The following is a 21432-nucleotide window of genomic DNA, read 5'->3' as shown; positions in this document are numbered from 1 at the left end:
GATTGACTGAAGTGTAGAGGGACACCACTTCCAGTGTCACCATAGTATAATCCGACTTCTAGGGTATCCCATCCCATTTCTGTAAGAATTCACCAGAGTCTTGCAAGTAGGATGATTAAGTAATCCCATATTGCTGTAAGAACAAATCCTAGTATCTTGAAGTGTTCTTTAAGAGTGATCCCATTTAACTCACTATGCGGGTCATTACAACCCTGGCGGACGGTGTTAAAGCGGCGGTAAGACCGCCAACAGGCTGGCGTTTAAAAAAAAAGTATTATGACCATGGCGGTTACCGCCATGGTCATCCGCCGCTTCACCGTTCCGCCCGCCAGGGCGGAGACGACCGCTGGGTTGGAGACCTGGGTCTCCAGCCCGGCGGCCGTCACAATACCGCCGCCGGTATTTCGAACCCGGCTTACCGCCGTGGATTTCCAGCGGTAGGAACCGCCATGAAATCCATAGCGGTAAGCCCTATCGGTGCCAGGGAATGATAGGGGTCTCCCCCACCCCCACCACGACTCCCTTCCCTACACCCCCCACCACCCCTGCCACCCCCTAAGGTGGCAGGGCCCCCCTCCCCACCCCCCAACATCACATAACTCACACACACACAACACGCACGCAGGCACCACCAACACACATACACGCACACACACGTCTACATCCACACACTCAGTCAGACACGCACACCCATATATAGACATACACGCACACATCCATACAGACATACATACAGACATACACGCACTCATTCCCAACACACGCAACACACCCGCAAGCATACACGCACTCACACCCCCCTCTACATACACAGACGCACACCCCCATGCACCCACACAACACACAACACCCCCCCACCCCCTCCCTTAACGGACGATCGACTTACCTTGTCCGTCGATCCTCCGGGAGGGGACGGGAGCCATGGGGGCTGCTCCGCCGACACCACACCGCCAACAGAACACCGCCGCGCCGAATCACAGGACGTGATTCGCTGGGCGGTGTTCTGTTGGCGTGGCGGTGGAGGTGGAGCAACCTCCACTTCCCTACCGCCCGCCAGTATGGCTGTTGGCGGCTCTCCGTCGTAAAAAGGACGGAGAGCAGCCAACAGTCATAATACGCAGAGCGGCTAACCGTCACTACTGGCGGTCTTCCGCACGGCGGTCCCTAGGCGGTCTTATTAAAAGACCACCGAGGTTGTAATGACCACCTATATGTCTTCCTGGTGGGATCTCAATTTTTTTTGTTTTTTTGGTTAGGAAGTATATTGTGGCTACTTTGGCTTTTTCTACTTGTAAATATTGATACTCATCCCAATCTAACAACTCTTGCTCATACCACAGTTGTAGTTTGGAATGCTATTCCTTCTCAATTTCCATCATGTGGTTCTTGGATAGACAGGTGTAATGGGCTGTATCATTCACTTGCTTTCATGCCTCCATCAAATACGTACTCCTGTCCATCAATACAATATTACACCCTTTATCAAAGGGCTTTATAATGAGTGAAGGATTGCTCTTAAGCTCCATAATATCCTTCCAATCCTGTGGCAAAAAATTGCCCCTTTGGTTATAGGTTCATCATTTAGGTCCTCCACTACTAGCTCATGAAAATGATCTACTCTATTGCCCGGAGGCAAGTGAGGGCAAAACTTGGACTTTGACTTACATCCACATTTTTCTTTTTCGTCAATGTAAAGCCCATCTGCCTAAGTGTATCAATCTGTGATGTTATATTTGTGATATTGGCCCCATGCCCCCTTCCATTTCCATTAGAGATCCCCCACCAGCAACTGTAGTAGAGCTCCCACTGGGGCCATGCTCCAAGGACCCTCCAGCTTTGCCATCTGGGAGTGGGATGTCAAAAGTCTCCTGTGCCAATCTTTGGATCTTCAATTACTGCGTAAAATCAGATATCGTAAAACTAGAAAATGTAGGCCCCGTATTCCCTCAAATCTGCGCACTTGATTTCATTGAGTAAATATTTCTGCAATTTCAATTTCGATACATATTTATACTATTCAATCTTCATATCTGTAAAATTAGGTGGTGAAGTTGGGAAGAATGTTACCCCCAAATTGAGGATTCTTTCTTGATTGGGAGTAAGTCTAATGGAGGCATTATTAACAACTAGGGACTTATCCTCATTGTTATCAACAAAAGTCCTCACTTTCTGCCCCTGTCATTTCTGCATCCTCGTCCCCTTACCCCTCCTCATTCTAAATTCCCTTTTTCGTGTCCCTGTTGTATCCTGTTCCCTCCTTGTTGCTTTGTCATGCGCAGGAGCCGGATTTCCAGTTGAAAATCCCTCTTGTCCATGGGGGATTCATCCGCACTGGATCCAGGTTCCAAACTGAGTTCACTCTCACTATGTATATTGACAGCAGGCTTATTATGCATTTCCTGATTCCTTAGGTGGTCAAATCTCTTCGGAAACGTATAAATGCAGACATACTGGCAATCCAGTCTGTCCCTACTGACCTTCCTGGCTTTCCTTCCATTATTTCCTCATTATAACCATGCAAATTTTTTCAATTTTTCATTAACATCTCTTTCACTATCAGTTCCTCTTACTTTTTGAACTCCTTCATAATCAGTTCTATTTTGGTGGTTTGTAATTCCAGTTTTCTTCTAGCATATTTGATTAGTGTTTTCATTAGCCTCAAAGAACATTGATATCTATTGGTGCTCGGTTCTGAGTAGTGAGTCAGCTGATCCACAGGAAAGCATTTTTGTGGTTCTAATAACTTTGATATTTGATGAATCTCCACAAAACTTTCCTAAAAGGGTCTACATTTGGACTAGTTTGTGCATGGGAAGTTTCTGGGTGATCCGTCAACTGGCAGCATGAGAAAAAAGGGTAGTTCCAAAACACAATCTCCATTCATTTTCCCTAGACTTCTTTAAGAAGGGCTACAACAAAAACTGCTGACAGAATTACACCAAATTCAACAGGAAGCTAGATATTGGTGTGCAGATTGTGCTTTCTGTGATTTGATGTAAATCTATTCAGTTGTTTTTTTTTTAGAAATTAAGGGTCAAAAATATTTGTATAGCTGGAAGGTTGGTTCTGCGAGAAACTCAAGATACTCTTGCGGGAGCGCCAATTTAAAAATTGAGCATACTGATTGGCATATTAAGCTTTTTTTTTTTTCCTTTGGCCAATCTGTGCCTTTGGGAGTGAGTACTTTGATTGGCTGCCAGCAACATCTGTAATAATTTGCTGGCAGTCATTGCAGGACTTGGGAACTTAGTCCCATGTCCTGAAGGATTAAATATACAAAACTATAACGGGGCAGGTTAGGGATACTCTGGCCCTCTAGGCCCCATGTCCACCTGTTGGAGGGGGCATGATCTGGTTGGCTAAGGCACGTTCCTAGCCAGGCAGAACCTACTACTTCCGTCTGGGGTGGGTAAATACACTCACTATATAACCTGTTCCCACCCTTGGGTAGCTTGGCACAGGGCAGTCAGGCTTATCATAGGGGCAATGGCACAGCACTTCTACACAATATTGACACTGAGCATCACAAAAGAGACTTCACACCAGGTATATGTAAATAAAGTTTGCATTCAACACACAGTTAACACAGCATGATCATCATGTAAATCTGAGCATAAATCACATGTGGAAATATTACTAGCAGTACAAGGCCCAACTGTGTTAAACACCATAAACAGTATGTACATGCGAGAAGAAGAATACTTTCCCTCCCAGCATCTTCAGGCAGTGTCAAACGTTGTCAGGATGAGACCCACCCTAGCAATTACCGCACTACAATAGCCCACAGTTGGAGGGTGCACCTTGGTTCACATCGATAGCAACAATAGGTGCATACATTTAGTTGTAGCACTTTTAAATAGCTCCTCAGCCTGTGCCACACAGGTAAAACTCAATGTCAACTGTAATAGTCCTCTGGCAAACAACATGTACAGCAACACCGTCGTGCTGTATTACCCATCACGCACAGTCTCTTGTACACCTTCGCTCCGTACCGATACACAGTGCCACGGATATCAGGAAGCTAGTATAACACACTCGCTCCTCGCACCCTAATGTGGTGCACTGATGTCTTGCCGGATAGTTTCACTGTGTTCGCAGACTCCCTGGGCCCCGAACCTTCCTCTACACTCCAACCACTTACTACTCAGCCGCTCCTCTAACAAGCTGGAGATGAAAGTATCTTGTCCTTGGTTACGAGGCAGCTTGTGGCTGGAGTCACACTTTTCAGGATCCTGTGGACAAGGTAGGGGGAAGAAAGAGATAACAGCTGATCAGGCAACAGTTAACATTTGGAGGTTTGTCCACCACTGGGGAAGTTGACTCAGATGTCTGCAAAGCACGGGGCAGGGTCACTGGGGTCCACACGCTAATCACAGTGGCGCCAAACCAGGCACTCTAATACCCAAATATTTACCAATTCCACTCCTCCGTGGAAAGAGACACAACATATGGGGCTTGATGACTTGCGTCACCCCTGACAATTCCGGTGGCACACCAAAAGCTACCACATTCACACCTCCCAGGAAGGCAGCACAACGTCTGGTGCGCGATAACTTCAGTCACTCCAGATGATTCCGATACCACAAGCAAAGTGCTCAATGCTGTACCTCCCTGGAGTGGGGCACAATGTCTGGTGCAAGGTGACTTGAGTTGCACCAGACATTCCATTCACGCACACACAGACGCAAGTTTAGCTGTGCTGCATGAGAAAGAATGCAGCACTGCTCCAGGTATTCCCCCACTTCCGAGGGTTGTAACCAGTGAAACGGACATCGCACGCAAAGAGGATGCAGTTGGGTATCGCATGAGAGAAATGCAGCATTCTCAACAAAAAGAGGCCATGTGAGGTCCCGCAACTGGTGAATCTGCTCACTACCAACCAGATGCTTATGCGTTTCATGGTCCCATGATTAAGAGCCACACTCCTTGAATGCAGGCAGTACTTTGAAAGCTTGCACACCAGGGAAATCCTTTCTCCAGGCGCAATACTTAGTTCTCTGCTCACACCGCTGCTACCAGATCAAAGTCAGCAGACAACGTAGGCATGTAGGAGGGCACCGCTCTCCAGATGACACAGGTAGAAGGTGTAGGTGCCTCGCAGGAGGTCTTTGATGTCCCTGAGCCCTCCACAAAGAACAGGGAGCAAGCCAACAAGCCCTTGGAGAGCATACTTCAGAGTGCCACACAGCAGCAAACAGTTTGCAGAGGCCAGCTATGATACAGGAAGGGTGCACGATCCCCCTTCAAGGATAGTAAATACTTCTGTGCACAACAGATTCCACTGGCAATGTGCACCATGCGTCCGGACCCGCATCCCTGCAGTGTATCTCTCTGTTGCTGAAGTGTGGTACCAGTAGTTATGAAGTGTGCCTTTGAAGTTTGGGGTGGTTCTTAGGGTTCCCCTTTGAACCACCCACAGATGTCTCCCATAATTTCAGTCTTGTCTGCCATGGGGCCTTGGAATGGGGCTATGATTTGGCTCTGAGATGCTATGTGTCAAAACCCCTTCCTCCAATTTATTCAGTCAGGCCTTCAAATGGCAGAGATCTGTCATTCCAGTTGCCTATGTTTCATAGCTGTCGCTCAGGGATGCACATATGTGCTTTTCCCCAGACTTCAGTGGACTGAAGCTGAATTAAAAAGACACACACAGAGTTTTGGTATCTAGAAATGCCTACTTTCTAGAAGTGGAATTTCTAGGGTATTATTGACAAAACCACCTTTACTATAAGAATGGGTTTGTCATTGTGAATCCAATGAAAGTAAGCATCATTAGGCTGCTCCACTGCAATCCACTATTGCAGCTAGGATTAATTGTAAACTTTCCCCCATGTAACCTATGGGCAGAGCAGCTCTCTTGGGGAGGGAAAACATGCATGGGTATTCTTCCCTCCCTGGGCACATGTGCCCTGGTTCACACACAAGCCTGCAAGGACAGGCTGGACACAAGTTTAAGAACATCAAAAAGTTACAAGTGCGCCCATAATGGCCTGCTGTGACAGGCTCAGTATATATGAAAACATCATTGTGCATCGGTGCACATCCTTGTAAACTGTGCCAGGCTCAGTATATATGAAAACATCATTCTGCAAGTGTGCACAACTCATAAACGATGGCAACCTCAATACCCTATTGAACACTATTATGCAAGTGCAGGTCCAGCACTGGCTGGCTAGTGCCACTTCGTAACAAGTATAGGAAGGTGGTGCTCACTTCCCCACTGTACACACATTAGGACAGTGCCCAGGGCCCTACGACCAATACAGGAGAATCAGCCAAACCTCTGGGAAGGGTGACCCGATAGGGGAGAGAAAACCCACATCCTGGGGGGGTTCTTTCCTTCCAGGGCAGGGAACACCCTGGTGTACCTGCCCTGCCTCATGCTTACAACCCATTCTGCACTTTAGGAAGTGCTCTAGGGGTAGTGTAAGGCCTGCTCAGGGTTGGCCAATGCATGGAAGATGCCACCCTTAGTGCATGTGCCCCCACAGGCTTACACTGTTAGGCCTAAGACATGGTTGACAGGCTAATCTAGAGGGTGGCACACTCAGTACAGCGTACCACTAGTATCCAAGGCCATCCCATCCTGGGTGTCTGGAGTATCTTTTTACAGGGCCCTCCTGGGTACGCACCTCAACCAAGCACATAGGCGCCTCTTTCTGGCATGTGTAGGAAGGACACATGCACTTTCCCACTACAGTACAGTGGGAAATAAAGTGCCCAGCATCCTAAGGCCAGGCAAAGAGACTCCGCTAAAAAACAGGAGTTAAAAGCAAAACATTACAGGAAAATTCCCTAATTAGGGCCATGTCCAACACCCCTCTCCCCCTGACCCAAGGGGACAAAACAAAAAGAAATGACACATTTTGCTACAATCCTTCAGGACCCCCATAGGAACACATGATATCATTTGAGTTGTCATGAGTGAAATTACAAATTATGTCATAGAACATGTAATGAGTGATGTAATATGTGAGATCATAAGCAGAGCATGGTGAGGTTGCAAGTTATAACTATGTTTGCTTACTATAACTGGTGAGTTTCTATGTTATTTTTTTAGTTCAAAACCTTAAGATTGTAACTGACATATTCACCTAAATAAAATGTTACTTTAACCTTTGCTTTTTTCCCTGAAACATACCCGGCTCCAATGCATATATAAAAGTCTTTATTTCGCGTGAAACCTACACGTTTCGATCCCAATATGGGACCTTTGTCACGGTTACAGTCTGAGCAGTCCCACTTCCGCATAAACAAAAAAACATCCATCAAAATGGAAAAAGGACCAACCAAATCATGAATTTCATGGTTTTTATGGCAGCCATCTTAAGCACATCTTTTCCAAAAGAGTATTATATTTCCACCATATACGTAATAGTTCAAAACTTAACATTGTCACTGACATAGACACCTAAATATAATGTTACTTTAACCTTTACTTTTTCCGTGAATGTGTGTGTTTGTGTGTGTGTGTGTGTATATATATATATATATATTTTTTTTTAACACACACGTATCCTCCAAAAAATAAGTACGCCTAACTTTCAGTGATTGCTGACATTTTATTCAAAACTTTGCTGCAACTTGCTTCCAATTCTCCTTATGTAAGGATATGAAGGCATAGTAAAAAAAAATGAATATATTGTGACAAAAAGATAAAGGCAGCGTGAGATTACATGAATGCTAATGATAACTGCAGTGCTGTTTTTGGAATGGACAGCAATAATGATGTCACTCTGCAGTTTATGAAATGTAATGCTTATATGTTCAATGCATTTATTTTGAGGAAAGTATGACTTTAATATCACACATTAAGAAGGAATTTGGCGACTGGTTTATAAAAGCAAGAAACGCATTGAGACAGCATGATTCTGCATAAAGGACTCCAGGCTTTTGAAATGGAAATTAACCTCAATATTATGCTGCAGGTGAAGAACATAACAGTGTTTTTTGCAGAATATGTAACTATAAGACTTCCTATAAAAACATGTGGTCATCCTAAAACAAGGGAGATTGCTTACCTGTGATCAAGGCTCGCAAAGAGAGCTGAAATCCCTCAGTGGATTAAAAGCAATGAATTGGAAGCAAGTTGCTGCAGAGTGTTGAATAAAATGCCGGATAGCACTGAAAGGTAGGCGTATGTCGTATTTCTTTTTGGAGGAGAAGTGTTTGTTGGAATATTGACAGGGTCCTCCTCCGTCCCCGTACCGCCGAGACTGCCCTGCTAGGGTTGGGGGCCTCCTAATTGCAGAGGAATATACATTCACATACATACATAAACATACATACACCCTTTCAGGGTTAGAATAACACATAAATTATGCAAAAAATAAGAGAGAACTCCCAAGTTTAGGTGGAGAACAGCTCCAGTAAGGTGCACCCTGCAACACTCTAAATTTGGTCACCTCAAATGTCTGTTTTTCTTGCAACGTTTTTAGGCATAGCATTAGTACAGTGCTATCCACGCTGAGCTAGAAAGGAAGAAAGTATTTTGCCATTTGTACAGCAAAATCTTTAAGCATATGATTGACACATCTGCCATCCTCGCTGAGCTGTAACATGACAAAAGCCTGTCACCACTCCAGGCGCAGTATTACAGCTTTGGATTGGTAAATACCATCCAAGCCAACCTGTAATGAGCAAAATCAACCCCTGATACGTGTTTCGCTATCATTATAGGTCATCAGAGAGGTTTAGCTTTATCCAGGCAGAATGCAGCACCCAGTATAAGTCAAAACAAAACCCTTTCAGGGTTAGAGTGAAGCATAAATTGTGTAAAAAAAGAGAGAACTCTGGGTAGTTCTAAAGTTTAGGTGGAGAGGAGATCCATACATTTACATATTTAAATATGTGTATAATTTATATTATTGTATACATTATGTTAATCTAACGTAACTGGTATTTGCAGATACATTGTTGGAAAACTGTTTTCATGTGCTTGTCCTCCTTGCATGCTAATTTGTGAATATATGTGTGTAATGTGTGATGAGAACAACTATGGAAAGTGGAAAAGGTATGGGGGACCTAGTAAGCATGCTTGGATGTTGTTGCTAGGCACTAAGGTTAAACAAGAAAATAATTACCCACATATTACTGTATAAAAAGAAAGATGTTTTGATGATTTTATGCTTAAGCAATTCTCTGCACTCTCTATAGTATCTCCCTGAGGGCGAAAGTATCTTTACGCCTCATTCTGGTCTTTGTAAGTGTATTAAAGCAGGTGTATGGGCCAATTAGGTGAGCAGACCGAACATAAATGTGCTGTTTAATTCCAAATGCCCATCGACCCACTTGAGCTGCTCGCCTGCAGTAACACAACCAAACCTACATGGCATGTGCAAGTGTAGAAAGAGGGAGCCACAAAGCAGATAAGTTCATTCCTCAGTGAAGTGGCTTTGCTATTGCATCAAAATGTCCCAGACCATTGTTTTTGCAGTGTTGCCTGCATTCCAGTAACAAAGGAACTTGCTTGTTGCCGTCATATAAAATGTTTATGGTTGGTAGTGAGAATAGGGAATATATTGTTTTGTTGGAAACCTATAATTGCTGTTTGCGTTCTTTGCTCTTTGGTTAGGCCACCCATGTAGCATTCTTCTAAATAAACACATTGATCAAAAATCCAATGCTTTTACCCAGTTGGAAAAAAGTAATTTTGTCTTTGGATTTATTGAACATAACATATATCCAGTTACATGATAACTACATCACTTTTCAAGATCTCCAGTGTGTCAGACTGTATAAACACATTACTGTTAGACTTTTCATCCTTGGCGTGGTCTCCCTTAACTTTTTGCCTCTGTTCCCCAGGTTGTTGATGTGTGCTGGACTCTGATTTTGCTGTTTTTGTTACTCTGGGCACTTTACCACTGCTAACCAGTGCTAAAGTGCAAGTGCTCCTGTTTAAATTGTATGTAAGTGGTTCATCCATGATTGGCATATTTGAATTACTAGTAAGTCCCTAGTAATGTGCACTAGAGGTGCCAGGGCCTGTAAATCAAATGCTACTAGTGGGCCTGCAGCACTGGTTGTGCCACCCACATAAGTAGCTCTGTAATCATGTCTCAGACCTGCCCCTGCAGTGTCTGTATGTGTATTTTTACACTGTAAATTCGACTTGGCAAGTGTACCCACTTGCCAGGCCTAAACCTTCCCTTTCCTTACATGTAAGGCACCCCTAAGGTAGGCCCTAGGTAGCCCCAAGGGCAGGGTGCAGTGTATGGATAAGGTAGGACATATAGTAATGTGGTTTATATGTCCTGACAGTGAAATACTGCCAATTTCGTTTTCACTGTTGCAAGGTCTGTCTCTCTCTCATAGGATAATATGGGGGCTACCTTTAAATATGATTAAAGTGTAGATTCCCCTAGAGAGTAGATGGACATGTGGAGTTTGGGATCCCTGAACTCACAATTTAAGAATACATCTTTTAGTAAAGTTGATTTTAAGATTGTGCGTTTGGAAATGCCACTTTTAGAAAGTGAGCATTTTCTTGCTTAAACCATTCTGTGACTCTGCCTGGTTTGTGGATTCCCTGTCTGGGTCAGTTTGACAGTTGGGTTGTTTTTCACCTCACACCAGACAGTGACACAAAGGGAGCTGGGGTGTGATCCGCATTTCCTGATTAGCCATCTCTGCTAGGAGGGAGGGGTGGAGTGGTCACTCTCATCTGAAAGGACTGTGCCTGCCTCTGACAATGCTGTCTCCAGCCCCCTGGTGTGTGTCTGAGGCCTTGCCTGGGCAAGGCAGGATTTCACAAGAAGGTGTGAGTCCCCTTTGAAGAAAGGTGACTTCAAAGACTAAAATGGGTATAAGAAGGGCACCCAAACTTACAAACTTGAGAAACACTTCTGGAACCAAGAGGAACCTCTGCCTGGAGAAGAGCTGATAGCTGAGGAACAAGTGCTGCCCTGCCTGTGACTGTGCTTTGTGGAGCTTTCCTGCAGTGCTGCTTCTGCCAGAGTAAGAGGGCAAAGACTGGACTTTGTGTGCCTTCCATCTTGAAGAAGAAATCTCCAAGGGCTTGATGTAGAGCTTGCCTCCTGTTGTTGAAGTCTCAGGGATAGCAAAGACTTCTTCCTGCCAGCACCTGGAGTCTCTGGAGAGACCCCTACTCTGCTCTGTGGTGCCCTTCCAGTTCCTGGGACCCTGAAAGGAGAGGCTGGCAGCCTAAGGACAAAAATACACGCACCGAGCGCCGTGCGGAGAAAAGATCGACGCGAATCCGATCGCGGCTGAGAAAACGACGCGACGCCGGTTCCGCAGCTGAGAAACGACGCCGCAGGAAACGCGACCGAAAAACCGACGCCCGGAGCAGGAGAAACGACGTGCAGCATCGCTGACGGAGGCTGAGAGATCGCACCCTGCGCCGCGGGACTTTCGGATCGTCGTGTGGCTGGCTTTTTCAACGCGCACCGCCGTGCCGAGTTGTTTTCGACGCACACAGCCGTGCAGGGTTACTTTCGACGCCCACCGCCCGTGCGGGGTTATTTTTGACGCAAACCAGGTACATTTTCACGCTAGCAGCGCTAGTGTGGTGTTACAACTACCTAAAGACTCTTTTTATTTTAAACCTTTAAAAAATCATAACTTGACTTGTGTATGTTGGATTTTTGTCGTTTTGGTCTTGTTTTGTCTAGATAAATATTTCCTATTTTTCTAAACTGGTGTTGTGTCATTTTGTAGTGTTTTCATTAAGCTACTGTGTGTGTTGGTACAAATACTTTACGCCCAGCACTCTGAGGTTAAGCCTACTGCTCTGCCAAGCTACCAAGGGGGTAAGCAGGGGTTAGCTGAGGGTGATTCTCTTTTATCCTAACTAGAGTGAGGGTCCTTGCTTGAACAGGGGGTAACCTGACTGTCAACCAGAGACCCCATTTCTAACAATTACCATAATATGCTCCATGTAGAAGATTCGACACCCACGAGCCTAGCTGCTATTTCACATGGTTACTGCAGACTGCATGTGTGATGATCTGATTTCAGTGGTTTCTGCCATGGTTGCTCTCCATGACCAGCCTCCCTTCAAATCTACACAGTCTTCTTGCAAGTCAGATGACTCCTCCCACTGTCATTGTGTAAACAATTCTATAATTTTACATGTTCACCTGCAGAACGTATTGCTTTCTACCCTCTTGGAATCCTTTTTTTCCAGAATCTGTGTGATTTATCACAATAACCTGCCAGACTTGTTCCTAGGTAATATAACATCACAAGAGACACCAATACAACAATATTTAGATCTGCTTCTTCCATTTTGGGCAAGTAGCATACACAAACCTTTTCACTTAGAATATTTCCTTTAGTTCGTTATTGGGTTGCAAATATCAGTCCTGAATTCAGGAGTGTGGCTTGCTATTCCAATTTGCAATCTTCTCAGCCACATTGATTTTTCGTTCAAGTCTAGACAGCGTGCATGCGCTGTTTGCAAGACCTGTTGGATGAAGCATAGGACTTTGTACCCGTCTGCCACTGTCTGCTGTTGACAATAGGTTGACAGCAGTGTTGCTCTTGTTTTGTTGCCTCCTCACTGGTTTGGCAGCCGATACATCACTTCCTGTAATTGGCTGAGTAGAACCGGCCAAGTACAGTTTAACTACGCCTGGAATGTTTTTCTGTTGTTTGGATGGACAATTTTTGTTTGTTTCCTGCCTCTTGTGTTCATCAGTAAGCACTTGTGTTCATGCGTGGTTTGTTTTCCACGTTTGCGCTTCACTTGGTCCTTATTTTACACAATCAGTAATTACAAGTAGTTGTGTGGTACATGTGTTCTGGACATTTTTTGTGGCTTTATATAGCATGAAATCGACCCAGGAATGAATCTTCAACAGCGGCTCTCCCCGCACAACAGGAGAGTTGATACTACAATATTCACTGCACTCGGAGAAACTCACCCCATAATGCTTTGCAGGCATTCCTTTTACAACACATGTTTTGCCCATAACTCAGCTTGTGGTGGTCCTTGGGCAATGAAACCACCACCAAAACATTCAGAACTATATGCTCTTTCTGTCCAGGCCATCTAATGGGTCACACTAAGTTAGCGGGGGTCACAAAAATCATAACCTCTTCCACCATTCAATGTATATTTAAACTCTCTTATAGCTGGAACTTATGGTTGTACATCTGAGAGGAATTTGTGTTATAAGAACCTCTGACAGTCTTGCCGGACCAACAAATGTATAATGCAGTATGTTCTCCAAGGGCTGAAGAGTGATAATTGCCCCAAAGGACTACTAACTCAGCAGGCTCTACAGGCAGGAACATCTACACACGACCAGTGGTATTGCACCTTCTGCTAATGCCTAATGCACAAACACAGTTCATTTCTGATAGCAGTTTAATGTATGGACAGAAACTTACCCCATAATGTTTTGCAGGCATTCCCTTTATAACACATTTTTTACCATAATTCAACCTGTGGTGGTCCTAGGTCAATGGGACCATCACCGAAACATTCAGAACAATGTGCTCTTTCTGTCCAGGACACACTAGTTTAGAAGGGGCCCAAAAATCATATCTTCTTCCAGCATTCAATACATATTTAAGCTCTTTTATAGCTGGAACTTTTGCTTTTACAGTTGAGAGGAGTTTGTGTTCTAAGGGCCTTGTTTGTAATAATATTCTGGCAGCCTTTCTCTGCCTCCAAATGAGAAATGCACTGTGCTCTCCAAGGGCTAAAGGATGATAATTGCCCCAAGGCACTACTAACTCAGTTTGCTTCACAGCGACATCTAGCCACGACCAGTGATATTGCACCTTCTGATATTCATTCTACAGGGACACCTTGCAACTGTGGCACTGCACCCTTGTGCCGCTGACTCCTCTTTTAAATATTTAAAAGGCTTGCTAGGCCTGAAAATGTGGAATACACTGTCCCCCAAGGGTCTGATTATATGGTTACCCTGAAATGTTCGTCATCATTCTTTTTATATGATTATGCCATCCAGGGGCTGAATATATGGTTACATGAACATGTTCGTACAAATGCTATTATTACTGTGGTGCTCTCTAGGGGCTCTTCAGACCACTTCAGTCTAATGCTTATTTCTGATAGATGTTTAATGTGCTGCATGCCTAAATATTTATAGGTCCCAATTGCGAGGTTGTCATTATCATTCGCAACACCAACAGCTCTGTCGCTAATGCGAGACCTATTGCATTACAAATGTTTGTTTTATTTTATTTTCATGCCATCACTACTATGATATTCCTGCATACAGTTTGCGATGTTCATTTTTGCTTAACTCCAGTACAGTTTACTTTGAAACTACCCCAATATGTATTTTTTGCAATGGATGAAACGAGTATGCCTTACCATATATGAAACACATTGCCTTGTGGATATATGTACCCAATTTTATATATTTTAAACACTTGCTAAATCAACATTCCATTTCTCCCTTTCTTGATCTCTTTGATCCCTGACCAAAGCTCTCATTGGCACCAAGAGCACGTGATTGATTTTCAGATTACTTTAGGTCAGCTAAGTCACAATTCAACAATAGGAAAGTGTTTGGAGTTGCTTGAAGTGGGTTAGTCTTCACCCTGGTAGTACAGTTCTATGTGATTTATATTTCCTGACTTTTTCTGACAGAGTAGAGGATGCTACTTAATTGCCTGTTCTGATGAAGACCCTGGTCAAACAAGCTTTCTTAGTTGTTGATATTTCAACAAAGATTGTATTTTGTACTGGTTAGAGGACAGTATGGAGCATCTGTATATAATTCATATATTTTGAAAACAGGCAAAACTGGTACAGATCGGTGTGGTATTGTGTATTTTTTCACTTACAATGTGCACTGCATGATATGTAGCACTTTGTTGAGTAGTGTGCTCAGAATATTCATAATATAGATTACAATTTGGTCACTTAAATCAGTGAATCACATTGTTCTTTGAAATTTTCTGTGTGAGCAGTGGATTATTTAATCAGGTCAGTGTTGAAAGAGCATGGTTAGAGATTGGCCACATCCCAAGGTGTTCTCCTAAGCCCGAGCTGTTCCCTGCTGTACCATAAACATTCTCTGGTACATCTTTATCTCTCCCTCACCCCTATGTTATGTCTCTGCTTTAATGAGAAAGAGAGCGAGAGGAACTATAAACATGTTGCATAAGTTGTGCACAGAAAAATACCTGCTCCACCAATATGACAGTGTTTGAAGCTAAGTTAGGCACAAAATGGAGTCAGTGGTCAAGATGCAGCTGGGGGTAAAATACAGATAGCATTACAGGTGTCTGCCGTATTGTGATACAATTATATCCTACAGGAATGGTAACACGGCGGATGGGATACCTCTCACGCTTGTGACGAGTAACTCGCCCCCCAAACTCTAATTCCGGCCCGTAGGGTGACTTGCTCCTGAAATTCCTGGAACAAGAGACATACATACCTAAGAAAGATAGCTTTGTGACTCCGACTATTGATTTTGGTTTTCGTATTTATATAAAGGGTAAATCAGATTTCAGAAGTCTTTCGACATTGAAGAGTAAAACTAAATGTTTTTTTTTTTAAATCACAATGCATTTATTATGATGTAGGTTCACTAAAATGAGTTTGGTAACCACGGTATAGTTTCCACACTCAAAACGTATTGGAAATCAGAACTAAAGAGGGCCTTTTAATCAGACATAGTCAAAAAAGATTATAACGGGTTATTCCACAACAACTAACACGGTCGTTTACATTAAGGAAATGTAAAACTACAATTGTAAAAGCTTACATCACACAAAGTTCGGCAGCAGTGAATATACACCAGTACTTCGTAGGATTTTTCATAAATAGCTCATCCGTTGACTAGGTTTGTCAGTTTTCGCAGCCTCTCGTGTTAACAGGAGCATGGTTTTAAAAATAAGTGCATTCACATTAGCATTGGGCTAAGATGTAAAATAGTCATTACTGTTTCATAGGAGTTGCCTCTGGCTGTCCTGCCAGATACATTAGCAGAGAGGAGGGTTACTATCGCTTTGAATTGTGCATTTTCCTTCCATGTTTTAAGGAACCATTCAAACGAGGTATCTTTGTGATTTTTGTTTGAGTGTTCGGATACTTCTAACGAGCATTACAATCCACACTGAAAATGTATAGAAATAGTAGAAATGTAATTGAAACATAAAGCAGCTATTAAAGCCTTAGGCAATAATAACAGTTGTCGGTAAATATATTCCTTTCTTATTCCTTGTCAATTCAGTTAGTATAAATGGTTTATAAATCACCTCTGCCTTTGATCGCGGTCTTTGTCGCTCTCTTGTGATCATCTGTGTGTAGTGCAGTGCGCATGAGCTCGATCCTCATTTGAAAAAGAATCTGAATGTAACTGAAGAATATTTTTAATCCATTATTACACGTATACAAATTGTCACGTGTACCTTCTCCATTTATCTAGGAGCACTCTTTTGGATGTGGGAACCAGTGGTTTCACAGATTTAATTAACTTCCAGAATCACTAGAGTGCTCACGTTTACTTTGCTTAACAATTAAAATGTAACTGTAGAGGCGAGCATAAATCATAAAGCGGCTCACTACCGCGTGTTTAGAAAGCGTTATATAAATATAAATATTATACGCTAGAGCACCTCAAAATGTTAATAATCCTGAACAAATAGCTACTTAAAGAAAGATACCTAACATAGTGCAAGCACTGTCCCATCACAGGTTAAACTCTAACTTCTCTGTTTTCTCTGTACGGTACTAAAACTCTGAAGTAATTTAAATGTTCGAATTTGTTTGTGCTCGTCGGTCAAATGTATATAGTTGACTCCTTATCCATGTCCGTCAATACTATTTCTCTGTTTATGTGAACCTTCATTTGCACTTCTTTGCTCATCTCTGCCTGTTATCACGTGTTTATGTATGCTGCCCACCTCCATTACTGAAACGTTTCGTTCCCCAGAAGAAGCCTTCATTTACAGGAATGCTTCCTGATTACTAAACAGTATTTTGCTTAGACACGGCCTACATTTGTATTCAATTGATGGTCCCGGAAGAATAAATTTCACAGGGTGTTGTTTGAAAGGGCAGCTCTGCAGCAGCTCTGATGCATTCCTTTGCAAGTGTATGGCATGTGTGTTGTGAACGTGCGCATATAACATTCCCATGTGATGGCTGTTTTTGTTTGCCACTCATTTCAAAGGATGTCTTTGCAGGTGTAGATGAGAGACGGCTTTGCCAGGCTTCTCCACAGCACATGCACAAAAGGTTCTTTTCCCGATGGAGTCATTTTGAGGTACACTCCTTGCGAGGACACCTGTTAACCCACCCCTCAGCCCTTGCAGGAGATAGATATGATAATCAGTGCCTAATGTACCACCAGTTTTTGCACATTTATTGTCTACGTGGAAGTACGTTGATATATAAGGGGCTTCAGCCACTTATACTAAGCCTTTTTGCATTCACCCACGGTTTGATTTAAGGAATCAGGCCCTTTGCAACCACGAGAAGACTTTTTGGTATGTATTCATTTTGGATTTGCGGTGTTTGGAAGGGATGTTTAGTGCGTCCCTTCCAAATGCTGAATCAGAACTCTATGTATTATTGTTTTGCGATCGAAATCCGGTCGCAAAACATTAATACTTTACTGACTACAAACAAGTAGTGGTAGCTTATTCACAACCATGGCTTCTTCCCCCTTTGTGAATGTTGACAAAAGTGGCAGAACTACCATGGACCACTGTCTACTCCTTAATTTTTTTAATTTTATTTAAACATCTCGTTTTCCTTAGGAATACACGTTGCATGTTAAAAATGCTTTAGGTAAATGCAATCACAGACATGGTGGTCTGCTGACGTCAGCAGGCCACCATTCTTGTTTTGGCGTTGACTCATAGTGTGTCGCACTGTGCAAAGGGCCTCATTAATATTCATGAGATAGGTCAAGTTGAGACCCACTACAAATCCGATTTTTGTGAACTGACTTGTTAGTACGCATGTCAGACTGCAGATACCTAATAGATGCTGTAAAATTTGATGTGCATCTTGACCACTTTACCGACTCTGTTCTTAGTACATCTAGCCCTAGATTATCAAACTGTGATTCTGGAAAGATAATCTACTGCTAACAGCGACTCAGGCATTTGTCTCTTCATGTTTTGTGTTGAATTTTATTTAGTCAGGTCGATAAAAAAATGTTTGAGAGTGTATAACGTGAAGGCAGTGTGGTAATGTTATTGACAGAATGTTTACAAAACTAACTTATTTGATGAGTTATCAAAATGTGGACAATGCATACAGAAGAGTTTTGTTGCTTCTGATTATTATATATATTAACGACATTTGGTGACCTAGCACCCGTTTGACATATATCTGCATCCCTTCTGTTCTGCCCCGAACCTCACACACCTACACATCCTAATAGAATTACATTTCAATCAATGTAAACTAGGAGCCATACACTTGGTGGTTTAATTCATACAAGGTCGGAGATATATTCCAGGTTCAGTTATTGTAGCCCATATGAAATTCCTAATGCTTTTAATACTCAATAAATGAATAACTCATTGGTAAAATATAGAGTGTGGCCGCCATTATCTTCTCTCTGTGTTTATAATGAAATAAGGTCTTCGGGAAGCTATTTGGTAATGTCAAATAGCTTACTGTAGAGATTTGTGCAGCTCTCCAGGTATACATATTTCTATAGAGGTTAGTGACATTGTTGTAATTCTGATTCGTTGTACACCTGAATGCATTGCAATTCATATCTATATTTTTACAATTTACTCCATTTACAGGAATGGTTCCTGATTATTAAAATACATTTTCCTTTTCTCAGGTTGTTTGGTGCCAAGTCAGGTAGTAAGCAATCCTCTGCTGCAAATCCCGAAGGTACAAAAACATCGTCCGCAATGTCCAGTCCGAGTGCTACTTTAGCTCGACAAGTGAGCCTGGACTCACCCTCTTCCGGGACGGGCAGCATGGGCAGTGCTGGTGGCCAGAGTGGAAACAGCAGCCCCCTCTACAGCAAAGCTTCTGAGCTCATGACGGATGTGATCAGTTTAAGTCATTCGTTGGCCTCCAGTCCAGCATCGGTGCACTCCTTCGCATCAGGTGGCCTTGTGTGGGCAGCCAATCTGAGCAGCTCGTCTGCAGGCAGCAAAGACACGCCAAGTTACCAGTCAATGACGAGCCTTCACACAAGCTCGGAATCAATTGACCTCCCCCTCAGCCATCATGGTTCTCTGTCTGGATTGGCCTCAAGTACCCAAGAAATTCAAAGCATGCTAATGAGGACTGGTAGCGTGCGATCTACTCTCTCAGAAAGGTAAGCATTGATGTCCACTTGCCAGGCATGGCTTATGAAGAGGCCCAATGATAATTTATATCAGGATTATCAGGGAGAACAAATGCTGATCATGTTCTGTGTATTTACAAAGCCAGGATCTTTGCAAGTACCTTATTGACTGTTGTCGGCAGCAGCCTAAACAGTACGTCTTAGCCCAAATGTTACTTGATTTTTCACAAATATTCTATTATAATTGTCTGAGTTGTTTACTGATTGAGTTAAAAGTCACGCAGAGAACTCTCCATCAAGCATGAACTGCAAAACATGAAGGTGCAATGAGATGTGGCCTTATGAAGAAGATCTCAGACTGGAAGCAAGCATATTTGAGTTTCGAACTCTGTTGTGCATTTGGCCTACAACATGGCTTTCTTAACTACAGGGTAAATTAGGAGTTTTTAGAAAAAACATAAGTAATGTCATGTGCTGTTACAATGGACTGGTTGTTTAAATCGTTTGCTGTGTGTTTTGTTGAATGAAAGGTGGAGACACTGATAAGGTAATGTTCAAATACAAAAGTGTAATTTAAAATGCCAAAAGTAGACACAGAAGAATGCCAATAGTGTCGAAGAAAAACAAACGGACTGGGTAGTTCCTAGGATGTGTTAATCTGTCTGTGAATTAGCAGAACAGATGAGCCTGCCAGTACCCTTGCACACCAGTGCCTGATGTGAGTGCCCCATGTGAGTGCCCCAGAAACGACAAAAGAAAATGTGATACTTGTGCAGACAATCTCTTTCCTCTAAATTCATATTATTTGTGCCCACTGGAGGGAGTTTGTGGTGAGAAAGAGAAATTCAACCGTATCAAGTGCCTTTTCTTGCTAGTTAATGTTATGTGTTGTCAGTCTTTAAGACAGTACTCACATTGAAAGTTCTCTAACAGATGATCATAAATGGTATACTAGACACTAAAATTATGTCAACATGTTGTCTTCTAGCACATACATGCATATTAACTGATTAGGTTATTAATTATGAATGAAATGATTGAAGGATGATTTTATTAGCTATTCCTTGATGTTGTCCGAAGTAGCTCCACTCTCAGATTGTTGGTGACACTGTATGTCCTCCTGGATTCTGACTCTGCAGTGTGACCTGTTAAAATAACTTTTTCTGACCTGTGAAACCCTCTTTCAAATATTAGTAAGTAACCCTAATACAGCCTGGTGGCCCATAAGGTACGGTGCATGCTATTTAAAGATTGAACATGTAGAAAATGAATGCTACCATGCCCTTAAAGTTACAGTGTCCTGAAAACAATTTTCACTGTGGCAGACCTATCTTGCCTATGTAGAAAACCAAATTACATATTAAAATCCTAATACTGTATCTTGTGAATTGGACCAGATAGGACAAAAATTAATCCACAATTCTCAATCGTTATTAAAAATCCAGTTAAGCCAGATTTTTAATAAATATCAAGGATTTTTTTTTTTTAAATAACCCTTTACCTGCCTGAACTGTTACCCTTGCCAACTCCCAGCATGAAAGAGGTGTGAAATCTGAAACATGAATTGACAGAGATGACTCCTCTGAGCTCAGTAGAATTTGAAATTCTGTTAATGCCACAGTGTCAAATACTTCTTGTCAGGGCTGTTGAGCCACTTGTATCACTTTGGCAGACTTGAAAGCGAGAGAACAGGTTGCTAGGGCAATTGTATGTCCACTGTTTGTGTCCTACTAGGACAATGTTTCTGGGTTTGTTGGAGGGGTATAGTGCCAGATACAAGCTAGATTTTGGTGTTGGTTGTGGATGCACACTGGTGATTACTAAAGTCCACTTTTCTACAAGCACCAAGACTTTAGAGCCCAAGTTTAGTGTGGCTGGAGACCTTCGACATCTTGGATTTGCCCTGGCACATTGCAGTTTTGTCCTGTTGGCAGTAAAGCAAACAAGAACTACTGAAAATGTACGTAAGCCAGGGCCTCGCAACAATTGCTTCTTTTTGGGCCAAGAGAAAGTAAAAGTGTCGTAGTGTGTCTCCCAACCACAGCCTCATAAACCCTACAAAGCTGAACCCTTACCCAGACTTCCTCAGAAAACCCCTGGATTTGGAAAAAGGATACCAGTAGGACTCAACCTGCTCCACATGGCTTCTTTGACCTGTGAGAAAGACCTGAAGAGGCTGGACCCCCTTCTACTTCAAATCAAGTATATA

General features: G+C 42.8%; 1 protein-coding gene across 5 annotated transcripts in view; it reads left to right on the top strand.

Moving 5' to 3' along the window:
- NAV3 (neuron navigator 3) overlaps positions 1 to 21432 on the top strand; it is a 1001553-nt gene that overhangs the window by 696692 nt on the left and 283429 nt on the right. For all 5 annotated transcript variants that reach the window (XM_069228788.1, XM_069228787.1, XM_069228786.1 and 2 more), the window contains one exon: positions 18765 to 19253. In XM_069228788.1, the coding sequence (XP_069084889.1) occupies positions 18765 to 19253 (489 nt within the window). The remainder of the gene's footprint in view (positions 1 to 18764; positions 19254 to 21432) is intronic.

This window comes from Pleurodeles waltl, chromosome 4_1 (genome assembly GCF_031143425.1).
Source record: "Pleurodeles waltl isolate 20211129_DDA chromosome 4_1, aPleWal1.hap1.20221129, whole genome shotgun sequence".
NCBI lineage: Eukaryota > Metazoa > Chordata > Amphibia > Caudata > Salamandridae > Pleurodeles > Pleurodeles waltl.
This window is presented reverse-complemented; position numbering and strand designations above follow the sequence as displayed.